We start from the raw sequence: 15653 nt of genomic DNA on the forward strand, positions 1-15653 counted from the left end.
CCAATACACTTAGGCATGTGCAAAAGTAGTTGGCCGAGCTACAAACATCAACATCATACTAGTTTCAATAACTTGAAATTTAAGGCAAGATTCCTTGCCAACTTTTGAAGTAATGTCATTTCAAGACTCTTTCCTAAATTATGAGGAATGGACATTTCATGGTATCAATATGGCATAGACTTGTAATGTCCCTAAGGAATTTTTTTGTCCTCAAAGTTTTAAAGCAAGGAGTATATTGCACTAATTACACAAAATCATTTACAACTTTTCCCCAATGACCATTAAAATGCAACAGTGACTAGACAAGTAACCTCAATATGATACATAAGCAATATAAAAAACTTCAATAGCTTATATTGATTCCACTTTTAACAATTGTTTCTAGGTTTCTTACACCCCAACGGTGTCAGTCCATTCAAGAATGATAATATAGTAACAACCACAATCAAACCCTAATCAATTCAACTATTTTAATGATCAACTTACAAGACTATCTAGGATTTAGGACAGTTGACCAAAATCCTTACTACTTCAGTTACCCTGTTAAAGTTGCCTATTTCTATCATCTTCTATAGCAGCTTCAACTACTGCGATCGATTAGGAACCCTTGTTATCCGGTTCTTCTTTTGTTGCCTAGGAATAACCCTCAATCCAACAGAGTCAACTCACTTCTTTCGTAGCTTGGCACAGGACCCTAACTGTCATAGAGGGGGCCTTCTCTGTCTCCACCATAGAGACCTGTGCAAGGAGGCCATTGCCCAGAAGGGGGTCGTTGCCAAAGGTTCATCTAGAAATAGCTCAATGATTAAGAGACTTTCCTCAGGTAATCAATCTGCAAGTCTTAGGTTGGCTCGAGGCTTACCTTACCAATCAGATCCTACTTATTAGTCGCAATAACATCTCTAGGATTGTTGCGTTCAGTCTGGAATTCGGGCCATTGTTCTTGTTAGCCTTCGATGTCTCATAGCAAACCTCTTTGTAGCCTTGCCAACAACTCGAACCTAGTTCACTATGCACAATCACATAAAGAGTATCTCGCTACCCAAAACACTTCTTGCAACCAGACCTTCAAAGAATGAACTATGTTGCCCTTGAAGGGAACTCGTTGACGAGATAAATAGCACAAAAAGGGATCACCTCCACCGAAACTAGACAAAGGAAAAAGGGGTCTTAAAACCCTTAGAGCCTCAACTCAAAGAAAACAAAGATATTCCAATCCAAATCAATGACGATCAAATTATTATATCTCTCCTTTATTTATAGATTCCTCATGGGGGTCTTTCTTCTTTAATCTAATGTGAGAAGTTACAGCTATAGCCCCCAATTTAGACTTTTAGCCCCAGCTACCCCAAATTTACAAAATGTTGCCCCAAAACATTAGATAATGGGTTTCCCTTATCAATGAGTGTAGCCTACGGGGTTGGATAGGCTATTCCATCCTCCCTTAGGCCATTAATCCATAGGGAATATTACATGACTCCAACTACGAACCCTTGTAGAACTATAAAATTGTTTCTTGGACAGATTCCAGTGACTATAGTAACATTTTTGTGGTTAATGGAAATCATTTACTAGCTTCCTAGTGATCCACGGAAAAGTTCAACAGATCAGAGCACATTTTCATTGCCATGATTGACACATCTGAACCCACTAATATCAGCATGTCCTTAAAAGTGCTTATAAGGACTGCTATAACATTTTGCACTACAAAGTCATAAGTGGCAATTGTCCAAAATGAATGGCACTCTTACAACCACAAATAGTGGCATTGATAACTTTAATGACATAAGATTGCACGTCCTTCAAGCATAAGCTAGAACAATCTCAACACTTTGGCCCTCGATAGCTATCATAATAATTCGATAATAAACCTGACAAACCTTATTTTGCGCAATAAAGACTTGGTAGGTCATCATGCAACCAGCACGGCAGGCTCCAAACCCAAGGTGTAAACAATGATGCTATTGAAACTTTGATTTAGGGTTATTGCTGCCTATCTTTGGATTTGTAAATTTGTCTACCGTTTGAGGACAGTGGCCCCTGAAAATAGGCTTAATTCTAGAACACGACCCTTTGTGTTTAGTTCTTTTGGAACTGCCTCGAGAAACACAAGTGGACAGCTGATCACAAAACTTAATGTGGGGACAAATTCCAGAATTTACGACGCCTCAATTCCTGTAAATGCTACAAGGTTAATAAAAGAGTGGTAGGAGAGAGTAGAAGGGTTAGGTGCAGGAGTTTCAGCAAATTTCTGCGTAAATATAAAGGACCCTGGTTGGGAGTGAGTAGAATAGGGCGTGCGTCTGGATAGCCATAGAGGATAAATCAGCCTTTTAATATATGTACCAGTAATTTAATGAAGCCTTATTTGCATGCTTGCTGAAGAATGGTTTGCCGTTTGTAATTGCCACTGCCTAATTTATAAGTTACATGTTTCGGCTTTGTGGAGTAGAAGTGAAGTGAAGTTTCAGACGATCAAATAACAACAAATGCGCCTTGCCAGTGACCAACGACAAACGACATAAGAATGACAAACGCAACCCCAATACAGGCATAAAAAGGGTGGCATACCTGGAAGAAGCTTATCCCAGTTGGTCATATCCTCGACAAGTTCCTCGAGACTCTGCTGATCTATGACATGCCCCTTCTCCTGCATCTCTTTGACTATCTCATCATACGTCTCAGCATCCATCTCCACTGGTCCATCGGCAAGCAATTTATCCTCTGTATATTCAGTAGCATTGTAAAGATTCTCAATCTCGTGATCGGTCTCATAGGCTTCCTCGAAATCTGATTCGAATTCGGAATCATGAACATCCTCCACAACATCCATTTGCAGTTCATCCATCAACTCCTCGTCGCTCTGATCGTGTTTTCTTGAGAGCGCTCTTTTCATTACAAGTTCCGCAATCGCCTCCAAATTATCATCCTTGTCGCCATAGTACTTTCTCAGCTCCTTTAAAATTTCTGCAAATCACGTTACTGGAGAACTTCAAAACTAAGCTCTGTTCAACCACAGAAACAAAAATCTTAAAACCCAACATCCTTATAGCCCTTACACTTACCAATGGTCTCAACGTCTTCTACTAACGCTGAAGATAATTTCTTTAAATCTTCTTCTACTTCCGTCAACTCGGAAGAGGCCTCTCCATCTTCATTGCTGCTGCTGCTGCCGACATTGCTGCTTGAAGATAATTTCTTTAAACCTTCTTCTACTTCCGTCAACTCGGAAGAGGCCTCTCCATCTCCATTGCTGCTGCTGCTGCCGCCATTGCTGCTACAGAAGGGCCGAGCATAAAATGAAACCCTTGGGGCGCTGCTATAAAAGGGCCGAGCATAAAATGAAACACTAGGGCCGCTGCTATAGAAAGACCGAGCATACAATGAAACCCTAGGGCCGCTGCCACACCTGCGATGGCATAAAATTTGCCTGGTGGCCGACGAAGCATACTTCAATAGATTTCTCATATTACAAAAACTCTAATCCTCGCCCTCACCCTGTCAATGGCAACCTGTAGGTACCAGTTTGCATGTCATATTCTCATCGGAATATTCAACCCCAACCCAGGTTCAGATCGCAGAGAACTCATTTCTGCCCATGGTCTGTAATTGTCCAAAGAGGGAAAGCTTATAGATGTTTATAAAAGACCCATGGTCTGTAATTGTCCAAAGAGGGAAAGCTTATAGATGTTTATAAAAGAAGGCAGCGCAGGAGATTTTAAAAGTGTGAAAAAAAAAAATATTAATAATAATTAAACAACTTACTTACTTATTTATTTATTTTTGAAAAAAAAAACAATTTTCTCTTAATATGAAAAAATTTAATATTATCAAATTATGATTTTATTTAATCATGCGCATTATGCATATTTAACTAACAAAAATATAAAATTTTGGCATAGTTATGGTTTATATAAAAGCATCAATATCTATACTAGAATTTAGTTCTATAACCTAATATAATTTGTACAGATTACCTATAGTTGTAGATCATAAAACAAATTGCTCTATAGCATGTTTAAATCTTTGTATAGTATCACACTATAATCTCTAATCTAAAAAATATGTTTTAGTCAAATAAAAAAAACATAATAGAAAAGTTAATAACAAATACTTTATGTTTATATAATATTCTTTAATTTATTTGTATGTAGTCATATTCCCTCATTTTATTTTTGGAAAAAGCATTGTAAAATATATTCCTTGGACATTGTTGTAGACATTTTTTGGATAGTTTATAAGCGACAATGTTCTACTCACGATATAGATGGGAGAAAGTCAATTCTAGGAAATACTCTTGAATCCTTTTGATATACTTCATCCAGTTTATGAGCTTGTTGTGTCCAAAAGTTGTTTGACCCAAAACCCAATTTATGGCCACTTTTGAATCTCCAAATACACTAGTTTGTCGATGGAGAGCCATTTTGTGTAGAATAGTACTCCCCATAGAGCAATGACCTCCGCACGAATGTTAGTACCCTGACCACAATTCCACATAAAATTAAAATAAAGTTTTGGATTGATAACTATATATACCCCGCACCCACAATTCCCACTATTGGTCGCCCCGTCAAAAAAACCAACAGGGAATCTGTCCCATATGTTAATGAGATGAATACGTCTCTCATGCTTCTGATTAGCCATTGGGACATACTCATTGAAATATGCAACAATGGAATAACATCATTGTTGAATATCCAAACTAGAATCCTCAAAAATATGAACATTCCTATAGCGTTAAATTCCCCAAAAAATCAACAAAGGTCAAGAACACCACTCCTTGTATTCCTCGGGCCAATTTTGCATGCAAGTAGTAATGGAAACAATGTTCCAAGTTGTCTTCAACATTCAAATATCCAAAACGCCCAACGAGATGGTATTTGCAAGTGGGCATTGTAAAAAAAGATGAACCACATCTTCATTGGCAAAGGCACAGGTGACACACCTCCCTGGTCCAGATAAACCATGTCTGCATAATTTTTCCCATGTCAAAATCTTATTCCACCATAACAACCAACCAAAACATTTGAGTTTTAATGAATAGTTCAATTTCCATATTTTTTAATAAACCCTGCGGTGTCACGCTTGTAATGTGATGTGGTCATAGGGCTCTTGTACAAATATCTACCCATTTTTAATGCAACCATCCCATTGATTGTGAGATTTTGAAGTTTTCACTTTGGTGAAAAAACTAATGATAAAAACACTTGCCAATTGCAATTAATTACCCAATTTCATTAAATGCATTGCACATAGTGTTTTGGAAATGAATGTACTTTTTATTAATAACATAGGATTTAGGTATAGCCTCAAATAACTATGTCAATATATGTGCATGTTAAAAGAGATGTTATTAATCAAGGATATAGGTAAATTGTAACTTTGTCAATAGGGGTTGTCTCGGGTGGTTGAGTGGAATGTTGTTATCTTCCCCACCTAGGTTCAAATTCCAGCTAGTGACGTGGTGAGCTATAATGTCTTAATGAATATTGTTGTATTGGCTTTGAGCCTTAAGTGAGTATCCATGTGGGTTGGCCTAATACTAGCAACCTCACTCTAGCCTAGTACCAACAACCTCACTCTAGTCCTCCCGATTCGTGGGAGGTTAATTTCTATCCTTGGAAAAAAAAAAGGTAAAATGCAACTCTATTATTTCATCGCCATGGTTATTATTAGTATTAGTATAAATAATTGTTATATAAAGCACATTTATTTTGATAATCTTTTTTATATATATTTACATATATAGTAACTAAAATGATTGATATAAGTTAGCTACAATCTTATACATGTCAAAATGTCTTGCAACCCCCAGATCATGTGATTTCTTTGTTAGTGTACTTGTTTAGGAACACAAATATACACATATTGATAAATTATACCACCTTCCACATATTCCCTTAGTTCACAGTTCAACACCTTATAGTTGCATTAACAACCCCTTTTGCTTCTAAGGGTGAATGGAATTCAAGATCATTAACATATACAACCATGAAATCTTGAGCTTTAGATATGTTAAGCATGTGTTAAAATAATAATGACACCATTTAAAAGTCTCAATATAAAGTATGTAATCTTATTTTAGGCACCCTAGTTGTATGATTTTAGGCACATTTCTTGTACCAGATGTCTAGATTGATTGTTGTAACTACGATATCCACTTGAAGTGCAAACTTTGTTGTAATTTTGACTAGTTATCAATATTACAACAGTTGATGTTTAGAGTGTATCATTCTCCTTATTGAGCAAATAATGTCTTAAATGTTTGATTGCATTCCGCTCCTTGTCATATATTGAGTAGACCCTTGCAAAAGTTTGTGAGTGATAGGTAATTAGCCTACATGGTTGCAACAACATCATTCTCATGGCGTTGCAAGAGGCATCAACTTCAATCTTAAAAAGAAGTTTTAGAGTTGGTAAACTTAACATTGGGGTTTTACACACCTTCTCCTTGGAATCTTCATATCCTTTCCATGCTCTATTGCCCATAAAATTATTCTTTTACATTCTTTAAGTGTGTAACAAGATTATTAACCCCGGTCTTGGAGAGAAATCATGGGACATCCTTATGTAATGCTTCTTTCTCCTTTGGCATTAATTCAATCTCTAACTTAGATTTGTAGCTTGAAAAACTTTATATGTGTCGACATGGCATTATGTTGTTGTGAGCGATATCTAAGATTATATTAATTATTTCCTCAAAGGTTGTATTCTCTTCTTCTAATCTAACATGTGTATCAAATAACTTTGTTATCTTCGTAAATGGCATCTTCATCAAGACTCCTCTAATCTTCACAAGGCATCCAAAGAATCATCAAAAACTTCATCTTCATGCTCTTCATTTCCTACTATTGCACATACATCTAGAATCTTCGTATGTCTTTATGCAATGCTTCAATTATGACTAGTGAAGGACATCCACAGGAGAACAACATTGTGTCATCTTCCAAGTGTTCTATGTTGAGAAGATTTTGGTGTCATATTTGGTGTTAAAACATTTGGATGGTACTACAATGTGATGTTGGAATCAATTTCTATACATAAGGCTAATGGTTGTGGGATAGTGGGGAGAGGGCTAGGTGTAATGTTATATCTTAGCCAGTGAGGAAAGATGATACTATCATTAAGGAGTGGTTGGTCTAGAGTAAAGCATTTTGTGATCCCAATGGAAAAAAGAGGATCAAAGTGTTTTGAGGGTAGTAGCATCGTCGAGCTCTAGAGTGGTTATGTTGTGATGGTTGGATAAGTAATGTAAAGTGGTTTGAATGTATGTGTTCTAGTGGAGCACACTATATTGTGGCCTGTTAGTGCCTAGATTTACCTCAGGCTGAGGAAGGTAGGATCCAGGGCCAACATCAAACCACGCTTAACCTGGTAGCTAGCCCTACCAGGTCGGGAGAGGGCGCTCTCTGGGTCAATCTCAGCAGATTATGATCAATGAGGGCTTGAGATGACTGATAGAAATACTGGTCCTAGGCTAGATATATGTGTGAAAGAGTTTGATTGAATGAAATGATGTTTTTGTTGGCTCTGATGGAAAGGCAGATTTTGGGTGTGGGGAATGAGGCTCAGTCTTGCAAAGATCTCAACGGGGCAAGGTAGGCAATTGTTTTTGGCATTTAAAATTGAATGAGATGGAAGGATTAGACAGGTGAGGAGCTGAAGAGGGCAAGAAAACTCATGGATCCTCTCTAAACAGCTGAAAACATCAAAGACTAAAGCAAACCTCAAGTAGAGCACTGCAATTTCAATGGATTCTACTTACACTCTTGTTTGATTTAGCTGAGAAGAAATAAGAGAGGTAATGGAGTACAATCACATAAATAAATTCATAATTACAAAGGAAAGCACTGTACCAAGACAAATCGCCACATGGATCCCAAAGAGTGTTGCAAACCCTGGTCTCAATTCCTTAGCCAAAATGTTGATATAAGTGTACAATGAAGCTCAAGGCTTTCTCAAAAGTCCAACCATGCTAATGACTGAAAAACAACATAATATAGACAAACCATAGCTCATCCTAGCCTCTAGGGGTCGAGCTCACATGTTTAGGAGTTGTTTCAACTAATTCTAAACTAAGAACTAGAAATCAGGCAACAGAACAACATGCCTCTAGAAACAAGGGAACTAATTCATTCAATTTCAAACAACTTTTTAACAAATGAATCTAGCTCCATAAGTGAAAATCTGACATATTTACATCATGATCCATCAATGTATATTAAATTACATTAAAAATTTGACACTAAGCATGTGAAAAAGTCAAACTAGCAAAAGCTGGGCGAAAAACAGAGCATTCCTGGTCAAACTGGGCCAAATTTCCTCTATGCGCCGCGCCTAATTCTCTATGTGTAGCGCCTGTTTGGACTCACTTTTGGAGGCCTTTCCGGTGTCCAAATTCGCTCCAAGTGTGCTTGTTGGAAAGGTTTGCCTGTCTACTTTCCAATCCAAGTGGAATTTTTCAATTTGGAGTTAATTTGCCCTATCAAAAATCAAATCTTTCAAGACTGGTCAAAATGTGTCAAATGAGGCTGCCTCAAGGCAAAGTGCTGTTGCAATCAACTTTTAAAGGTCTTCGTCAACTCCAAATTGAGGATTTGGTTGTCAGTTTGGATCAAATTCCGGCTAAAAATGTTTTGATGGACATGGTGGTGGCAGATATGCCTCCTAGATTTGGCATGCTTCTTTCCAGATCTTGGGGAGCAAAGATTAAAGGGACAATGCAACTTGATTTCTCTATGCTACCATTCCTTTGTTCAGTCAGATGAGGAAACTATACCGGGAACAAAAGATGAAGTACATGATCACTAGCAAGGAGAAACTGGTAAATCATCCAATCAACTATGTACATACTGATCTAGAATCATTTGTTTTGTATTCAGATAGCTTTAATGATGTAAATAGCCAAGTAGTTGAAGTAGAAGACATTCTCGAGATCACTAAAAATTTCAGAGAAGTCTTAAAACAAGAAAGGCAAAGACTTGATAGTACCGCTAAGCAAACAACCTCCTGACAACAGCAACATATTAATGGACAACAAGGAAAAGAAACAGAATTTCAGCATTTGGAAGAGGATGAAACAGGCCTGTGGAGCATGGACTTTGATGGCGCAGTAGGAAGGGAAGGTGCTGGAATTGGTATTTGGATACGCAGCCCTGTTTTCGCCCCAAACAAAGTGCCAAGCAATGTAAGGGTCTGTTCTTATAAACTAGTTTTTGAATGTTCAAACAATGAGGTTGAATATGAAGCTTTAATTGTCGGTTTGAAAGTTCTTAGAAAATTGAATGCTAAAAGGATTTCAGTGTATGGCGACTCCGAGTTAGTTATCAAGTAGGTGAAAGGGGAATACCAAGCTAAGCATCCTCGAATGCGGGCCTACCGCAATGCAGTGTTGGATATCTTGAAAGTATTTTCTGATTATACTATAACCTGTGTTCCCCGTGCTCAGAATGTCATTGCAGATTCACTTGCAACAGCAGCAAGTAATTTGAAAATTCCGATGAATTCAAACAACAAGTTTGAGATTCACGTGAAGCATCGCCCAGCTGTCCCCGACAATCAAAGGTATTGGCAAGTGTTTCAAGATGATGATGAGATCGATGAATTTCTGCAAAATAAAGGTAAGTTCAAAGACACTTCTATTGATGTGGAGTACGATGATGGTGAAGCGGATATAGAAGTCAATCAAATGGAAGTTTTGTAGCTTAAAGACAACATCATTCCTAAGGGTCTAATACCTTTAGAGGAGTTGTTTGATCAGGATGATGTGGCCCGAAAACCGAGTTTGCTTCCAACCGAAAAAGGAGTTGAGGATGTGAACATTGGATGAGCTAAAAACCCTAAGATGGTGAAATTATCAAAAGCATTGCCTCCATAGGTAAAAGCAAAGTATATTAGTTTGTTATCCTCTTTTACTAATGTATTTGATTGGGATTATTAAGATTTTAAGGCATATGACCATAATTTAGCATGTCATTCTGATCAAGCCAAATCAAAAGCCTTTTCGTCAGAAGCTAAGAAGAATAAATCCGAAGTTGTTGCCCTCAATCGAGAAGGAAGTGAATCGGTTGTATAAAGTTGGTATCATAGTCCCAATACGATTTTCAGATTGGATTTCAAACTTGGTGCCCGTCCGCAAGAAGACAGGTGAGATCCGGTTATGCATTGATTTTAGAAATCTGAACAAAGTTTCCTTGAAGGACAACTATCCATTGCCCAAGATGGATCACATACTTCAGAGAGTAGTTGGAGCATCCTGGATGTCGCTACTCAATGGTTATTCGGGTTATAACCAAATTCTGGTCCATGAGGATAATAGAGACAAAACAACGTTCACCACTCCGTGGGGAACTTTTCATTATGTAAATATGTCGTTTGGATTGAAAAATGTTGGTGCAACCTTTCAGCGGGCGATGGATATAGCATTTGCTAATGAAAAAGATGTCTTTCTAGTTGTTTATCTTGATGACTTAACAGTTTTTTCTAATTCAGATGAAGATCACCTCTATCATTTGAAGATTGTTTTTCAGTGGTGTAGGAAGTATGGCATCTCACTCAATCCAAAGAAAAGTTTGTTTGCCATGGATGAAGGCAAGCTTCTCGGGCATATTATCTCAAAGGAGGGCATCCGCATTGATCCAGCTCGGGTGGAGGCCATTCAAAAGATTGATTTCCCACGAAGTAAGAAAGAAATCCAATCCTTCAATGGTAAGATAAATTTCTCTACGTCGCTTTGTGCCCAATCTCGCAGAACATTTAAGAGAAATCCCAAACATACTCAAAAAAGATAATGCAGTAAGGTGGACCGAGGAAGAAGTTAAGTCTTTCAATTTGGTGAGAGTAGCTCTCTCTTAAGCTCTGGTGTTGATCAGCCCAGACTATACTCAGGATTTTATTTTGTTTTCGTTTGCCTCAGATCATACTATGGCAGCGGTCTTGATGCAGAAAAGAGACCAGCTTGAGAAGCCAATTGCATTTTTTAGCAGAACCATAAGGGATGCAGCATTGAAGTACAATATAATTGAAAAACAGGCCCTTGCTTTGGTAAAAGCATTGAAAGATTTTCGGGTTTATATTTTGCATTCTCACATCCTCGCTTATGTCCCTAATGCTGATGTTAAGGATGTCCTAGTGCAAACAGATCCGAGGGGAGAAGAGGCAAATGGATTGCTACCTTGCTGGAGTATGACGTGGAAATCAAACCGAAAAAGCTCATTAAAGGACAGGGGCTGGCTAAACTAATCGCTGAATCAAATTTGCATGTCTTAAACATTAATCTAATTGTTGCTATGTCTGAGGAAGATGAAGAGAATTTGCCCTCTCAGGTATCAGAAATTTTCCTTCTTTCTCCTTGGTATTCGGACATTGTTTATGTACTTGAAAATCTGTCATCACCACCCGAAATGGCTAAGAACAAAAGTAGGACATTGAAATTGAAGGCTGCAAAATTTTGTATTATTAATGGTGCACTTTATTAGAAATATCCCGGTGGTGTCTTGCTGAATTGTTTAGTAGAAGAAGAGGCAAAACATGTTATGGAATATTTTCACAAGGGAGATTGCGAAGGCCATCTTTTATGGAAAACAACAGCCAATAAAATCTTGAGAGCGGGCTATTATTGGCCAACTCTTTTTGCTGATGTGTACAAAATAGTGGCCAGCCGCCATGAATGTCAGATTTTACAAGGTAAGAGGAAGTTGCAACCTTTACCACTCAAGACCATTGAAGTAAGTGCTCCAATTCAGCAGTGGGGTTTGGATTTCATTGGTGAGATCCATCCTTCTTCTTCAGCGTAGCATAAGTGGATCCTCACAGCGATGGATTATTTCACCAAATGGATTGAGGCGATTCCTACAAGGCAGGCTACTGATTCGGTAATTATCTCATTTCTTGAAAACAACATTTTGTCTCGTTTTGGCTGTCCAAATAAGTTGATCACTGACAATGCAACAGCCTTTAAATAAAAAAGAATGATTGAATTTTGTCATAAGTATCAAATCACTTTGGGGCACTCGACTGCCTATTACCCTCAAGGTAATGGATTGATGGAATACTCAAATAAATCTCTTGTCAACATTATCAAAAAGCTGCTGGAAACTAACAAGAAAAGTTGGCACAAAAAGTTGGTCAATGCACTTTGGGCAGACAGGGTAAGTCAAAAGAAATCTATAGGCATGTCTCCTTTTGAGCTTGTGTACGGTGTGGACACAGTCTTCCTGACCTCTTTGGCAGTCCCGATGGTCAAACTTTTGCAAGAAGCCGGCAACGGAGATGATAGTTTGCAGCGAAGGATCAATCAAATGATTCATTTGCAGCAAACTAGAGCAGAGGTATTTCAGAACACTTTCCAAGCTGCAGGAAAGAATTAAGAGGATATATGACCGAAAAGCAAAGGCGGACAGGTTTGAAATCAAAGACATAGTGCTGAAATGGGATGCAACGAATGAAGAGAAAGGTAAGCACGGCAAATTTGAAAATCTTTGGAAAGGACCGTACAAGATTGCTACACATCGAGGCTAGAATGCTTTCCTTTTGCAAGAGCTGAATGGTGAAGACTATCCTGCTGGGCCGGTCAACGATCGGCTCCTCAAACGGTATTATTTGTGAAATGTTTTCTATTGTCCTACCCATCATTGTATATGTCGGTTTGTTTAAATTCCATTGCAAGTGTGTACTATTTTCATCCTTCAGTTTGGGGCCCGAGGTGAAGGCTATAAAGCTGAGGTTTGATTCCAGTTTTGGTTTGGTTTGATAGAGTCATGTCTTTCAGTCAATTTCAGTCTTGAAAATGAGTCAATTTTGAGTCACATTCAGTCTTGAAATTAAGTCATTGAGTCAAGAGTTTGGTTTCGGTTTGTCGAAATTATTGACTCCATAGCCCAATGGACGAAGGAACTGCCTGCTTTCCCAGAGATATGTAGTTCTTGGCACCTCCAAGGAGCTACCATCCCCATTGGAGCCAATGTTAGTGTTGGTATCTTCATCCCTCTGTCACAGATCAAATTCTCTTGTTGCATTGCATATTAGGTGTCCTGCCCAGTCAGTTGCATTCCATTAGGAGCATGGATCATCTAACGATATTGGCTTCTTCTACAGTCTCGCTCATGTCATTTACCTACTGGCTCATGTTTATTCATCAAAAATTGTATACAATCACCTTTTGTCTTTAAATTTGCAAAAGTATTTTCTAGGGTTTCAGTTTCATTAGGTCTAGGGTTTCATCAAAAAGGTCTCCAAAATGTCCAATAACAGTCAACAGGCGCATGAGGTGGTTGAATAAAGTTCCAGTACCAATAAATTTCACTTATAAATGTATTTTTCCTCAAAACTCTGTTTTGAGGAAAAACAAAGTATTTCAGGTTTTTATTGTATAAATTTGATGTAATTTCATATTTTCCATCTGTAATAACTTCAGTGGCAACCCTAGTCACCTAGCCAAGCTTCAAGATCTCCATCACCTGCAAGGCAAATGAAAAATCAAAGCATCTAGTTCATCACAGGAAAAAATAAAGCAAACTGCCCAAAAACATAGTTTGAAAAGTAAGTCACGTTGCAAACATTGTAAAAGTGGGTTTTATGAAGGAAAAATCAAAAGCTCTTGTATATAAATCATCTTTACAATTCAAAAAGCTCATTGGCACTCAAAGAAGACAGATTGAGCAAAGTGAAAGTCGTGTTGGAGAAAGGAAGCAAAATCGCAGCAAAAAGTTCCAGTTTTGGAGGTGCGGCGCATTGGGTGAGAGGCGCGGCGCATACAAGTGGCGTGACGCATTGGGCCGCCCTCCATAGTGTTAAATTTATATTGGCGCGGCACATACAGGAGGCGCGATGCGTTGGGTTTGTGGCGCGGCGCATAGAGCTGCCAAGCCCGGTTTCATCATAAACTCCCTCAAATTGCCAAAATTGCTCAAATCTTCTAGTGTGCAAGTAAGTCAAGATCCTTTCCTTGCTAGTAAAGGGGTTTTTCTTAAAATTTATGGTGGTTGCGTAAAAGAAAATTCAAACCCTAATACCTTGCAATTTCTCAAAAGCCATTGCCTAGGGTTTGTACTTGTTATTTTGCTGCCAAGTTTATTCTTCCACTCCTTCATTTTTTCACTCCCTCACTCCTTCATTCCCTCATTCATTTTCTCCTTCTCATTACATTTTCATCAACCCCATATCCTTAAATTATTAATCCCAAATCCCTAGTCCTAACTATCCCAAACCCTAGTTAAAAATTCCCAAACCCTAATTGTTGTCCCAAGAGCTTCATATCACCATTCAGTTGAGTGTACCATCATTCAGAGGGTTTTCATCATCATGTTAGGTTCCAATGGGTCATTTTACACCTTGTTCATGCTTTAGTTGTGCCTAGGTAAGGTTCATTTCCTCTCCTAGGGTTTTGAAGGTAATTTCTCTTGGATGGTCAAATCATTAGAAAAAATTGTATCCTAATGTTCATACACCTTTCCCTATCCTTAATGGACCTTATTAAACACTTCCCATCATTGAGATCCCCCAAATTCCTCATTTTTCCACAAACCCTAGTTTCTTGCTATAACTTGACAATTTTCTAGGTTGGTCCTGTGTTAAGCCCTTTTGGACCCCTTACCCTCACTCAATATTTGAAATTTCACTTTCCCCTGCTTCCTAACATGCCTCCCTACTTCCAAAAATTTTCTCAAGAATTTAGAAGCCCCTTATCCCCTTCATTTCGCTTCATTTCGACAAATCCCTTGTTCCACACATCGAGATAGGTTTTATTCCAATGATGTTTTTGAGCAAGAAAAAATGAATATGGGAAAACTGAGAGAGGTTTTTGTCCAAAATAGGCCAAGGAAGAAAAACCTCCTTCACATTTTACACAGGTGTCATGGTTTTAGATAAATGTCAAACATACAGTTGACTCAGGAGAATTGATGCACCTCTGAAGTGACTTTAGGAAAATCAAGATTTATCATGACTTGGTTGGCCAAATGACTTTCTTGATGAGTCAAATGATAACTAGACACAAAGATGTTTCCAATGAGCTATGATGAGCTCAATTTTGAGTTGAGGAAGACCTTCAAATGTTGACTGAAACAACACTCTGCCTTGAGGCAGCCTCATTTGGCACATTTTGCCCAGTCTTGGGAGATTTGATTTTTGACAGGGAAAATGAACTCCAAATTGAAAAATTGCACTTAGGTTGGAACGTAGACAGGAAGATCTTTCCAACAAGTACACTTAGAGCGAATTTGGACACCGGGAAGGCCTCCAAAAGTGAGTCCAAAAAGGCACTATGCATAAAGAATCATGCGCGACGCATAGAGGAAATTTGGCCCAATTTGACCAGGAATGCTCTGTTTTTCGCCCAGATTTTGCCAGTTTGACTTTTTCACATGCTTAGTGTCAAATTTTTAATGTAATTTAATACAAATCGATGTATCATGATGTAAATATGTCAAATTTTCACTTATGGAGCTAGATTCATCTGTTAAAAAGTTGTTTGAAACTGAATGAATTAGTTCCCTTGTTTCTAGAGGCATGTTGTTTTGTTGCCTGATTTCTAGTTCTCGGTTTAGAATTAGTTGAAATAGCTCCTAAAAATGTGAGTTCGACCCCTAGAGGCTAGGATGAGCTATGGTTTGTCTATATTATGTTGTTTTTCAGTCATTAGCATGGTTGGACTT

The 15653-nt window shown here is 38.2% G+C and overlaps 1 protein-coding gene across 1 annotated transcript in view; it reads right to left on the reverse strand.

Moving 5' to 3' along the window:
• LOC149267581 (uncharacterized) overlaps window positions 1-3694 on the reverse strand; it is a 65102-nt gene extending 61408 nt beyond the window's left edge. The window contains exons 1-2 of the mRNA XM_089433496.1: window positions 3066-3694; window positions 2572-2967 (exon numbers count right to left, since the gene is read on the reverse strand). Of these exons, the coding sequence (XP_089289622.1) occupies window positions 2572-2967; window positions 3066-3468 (799 nt within the window). The 5' untranslated portion in view covers window positions 3469-3694. The remainder of the gene's footprint in view (window positions 1-2571; window positions 2968-3065) is intronic.
• Between the last annotated feature and the right edge of the window lie 11959 nt (window positions 3695-15653).

This window comes from Pinus tabuliformis, chromosome 6, assembly GCF_031772625.1.
Source record: "Pinus tabuliformis cultivar Carrire ecotype Pingquan chromosome 6, CPIR1, whole genome shotgun sequence".
NCBI lineage: Eukaryota > Viridiplantae > Streptophyta > Pinopsida > Pinales > Pinaceae > Pinus > Pinus tabuliformis.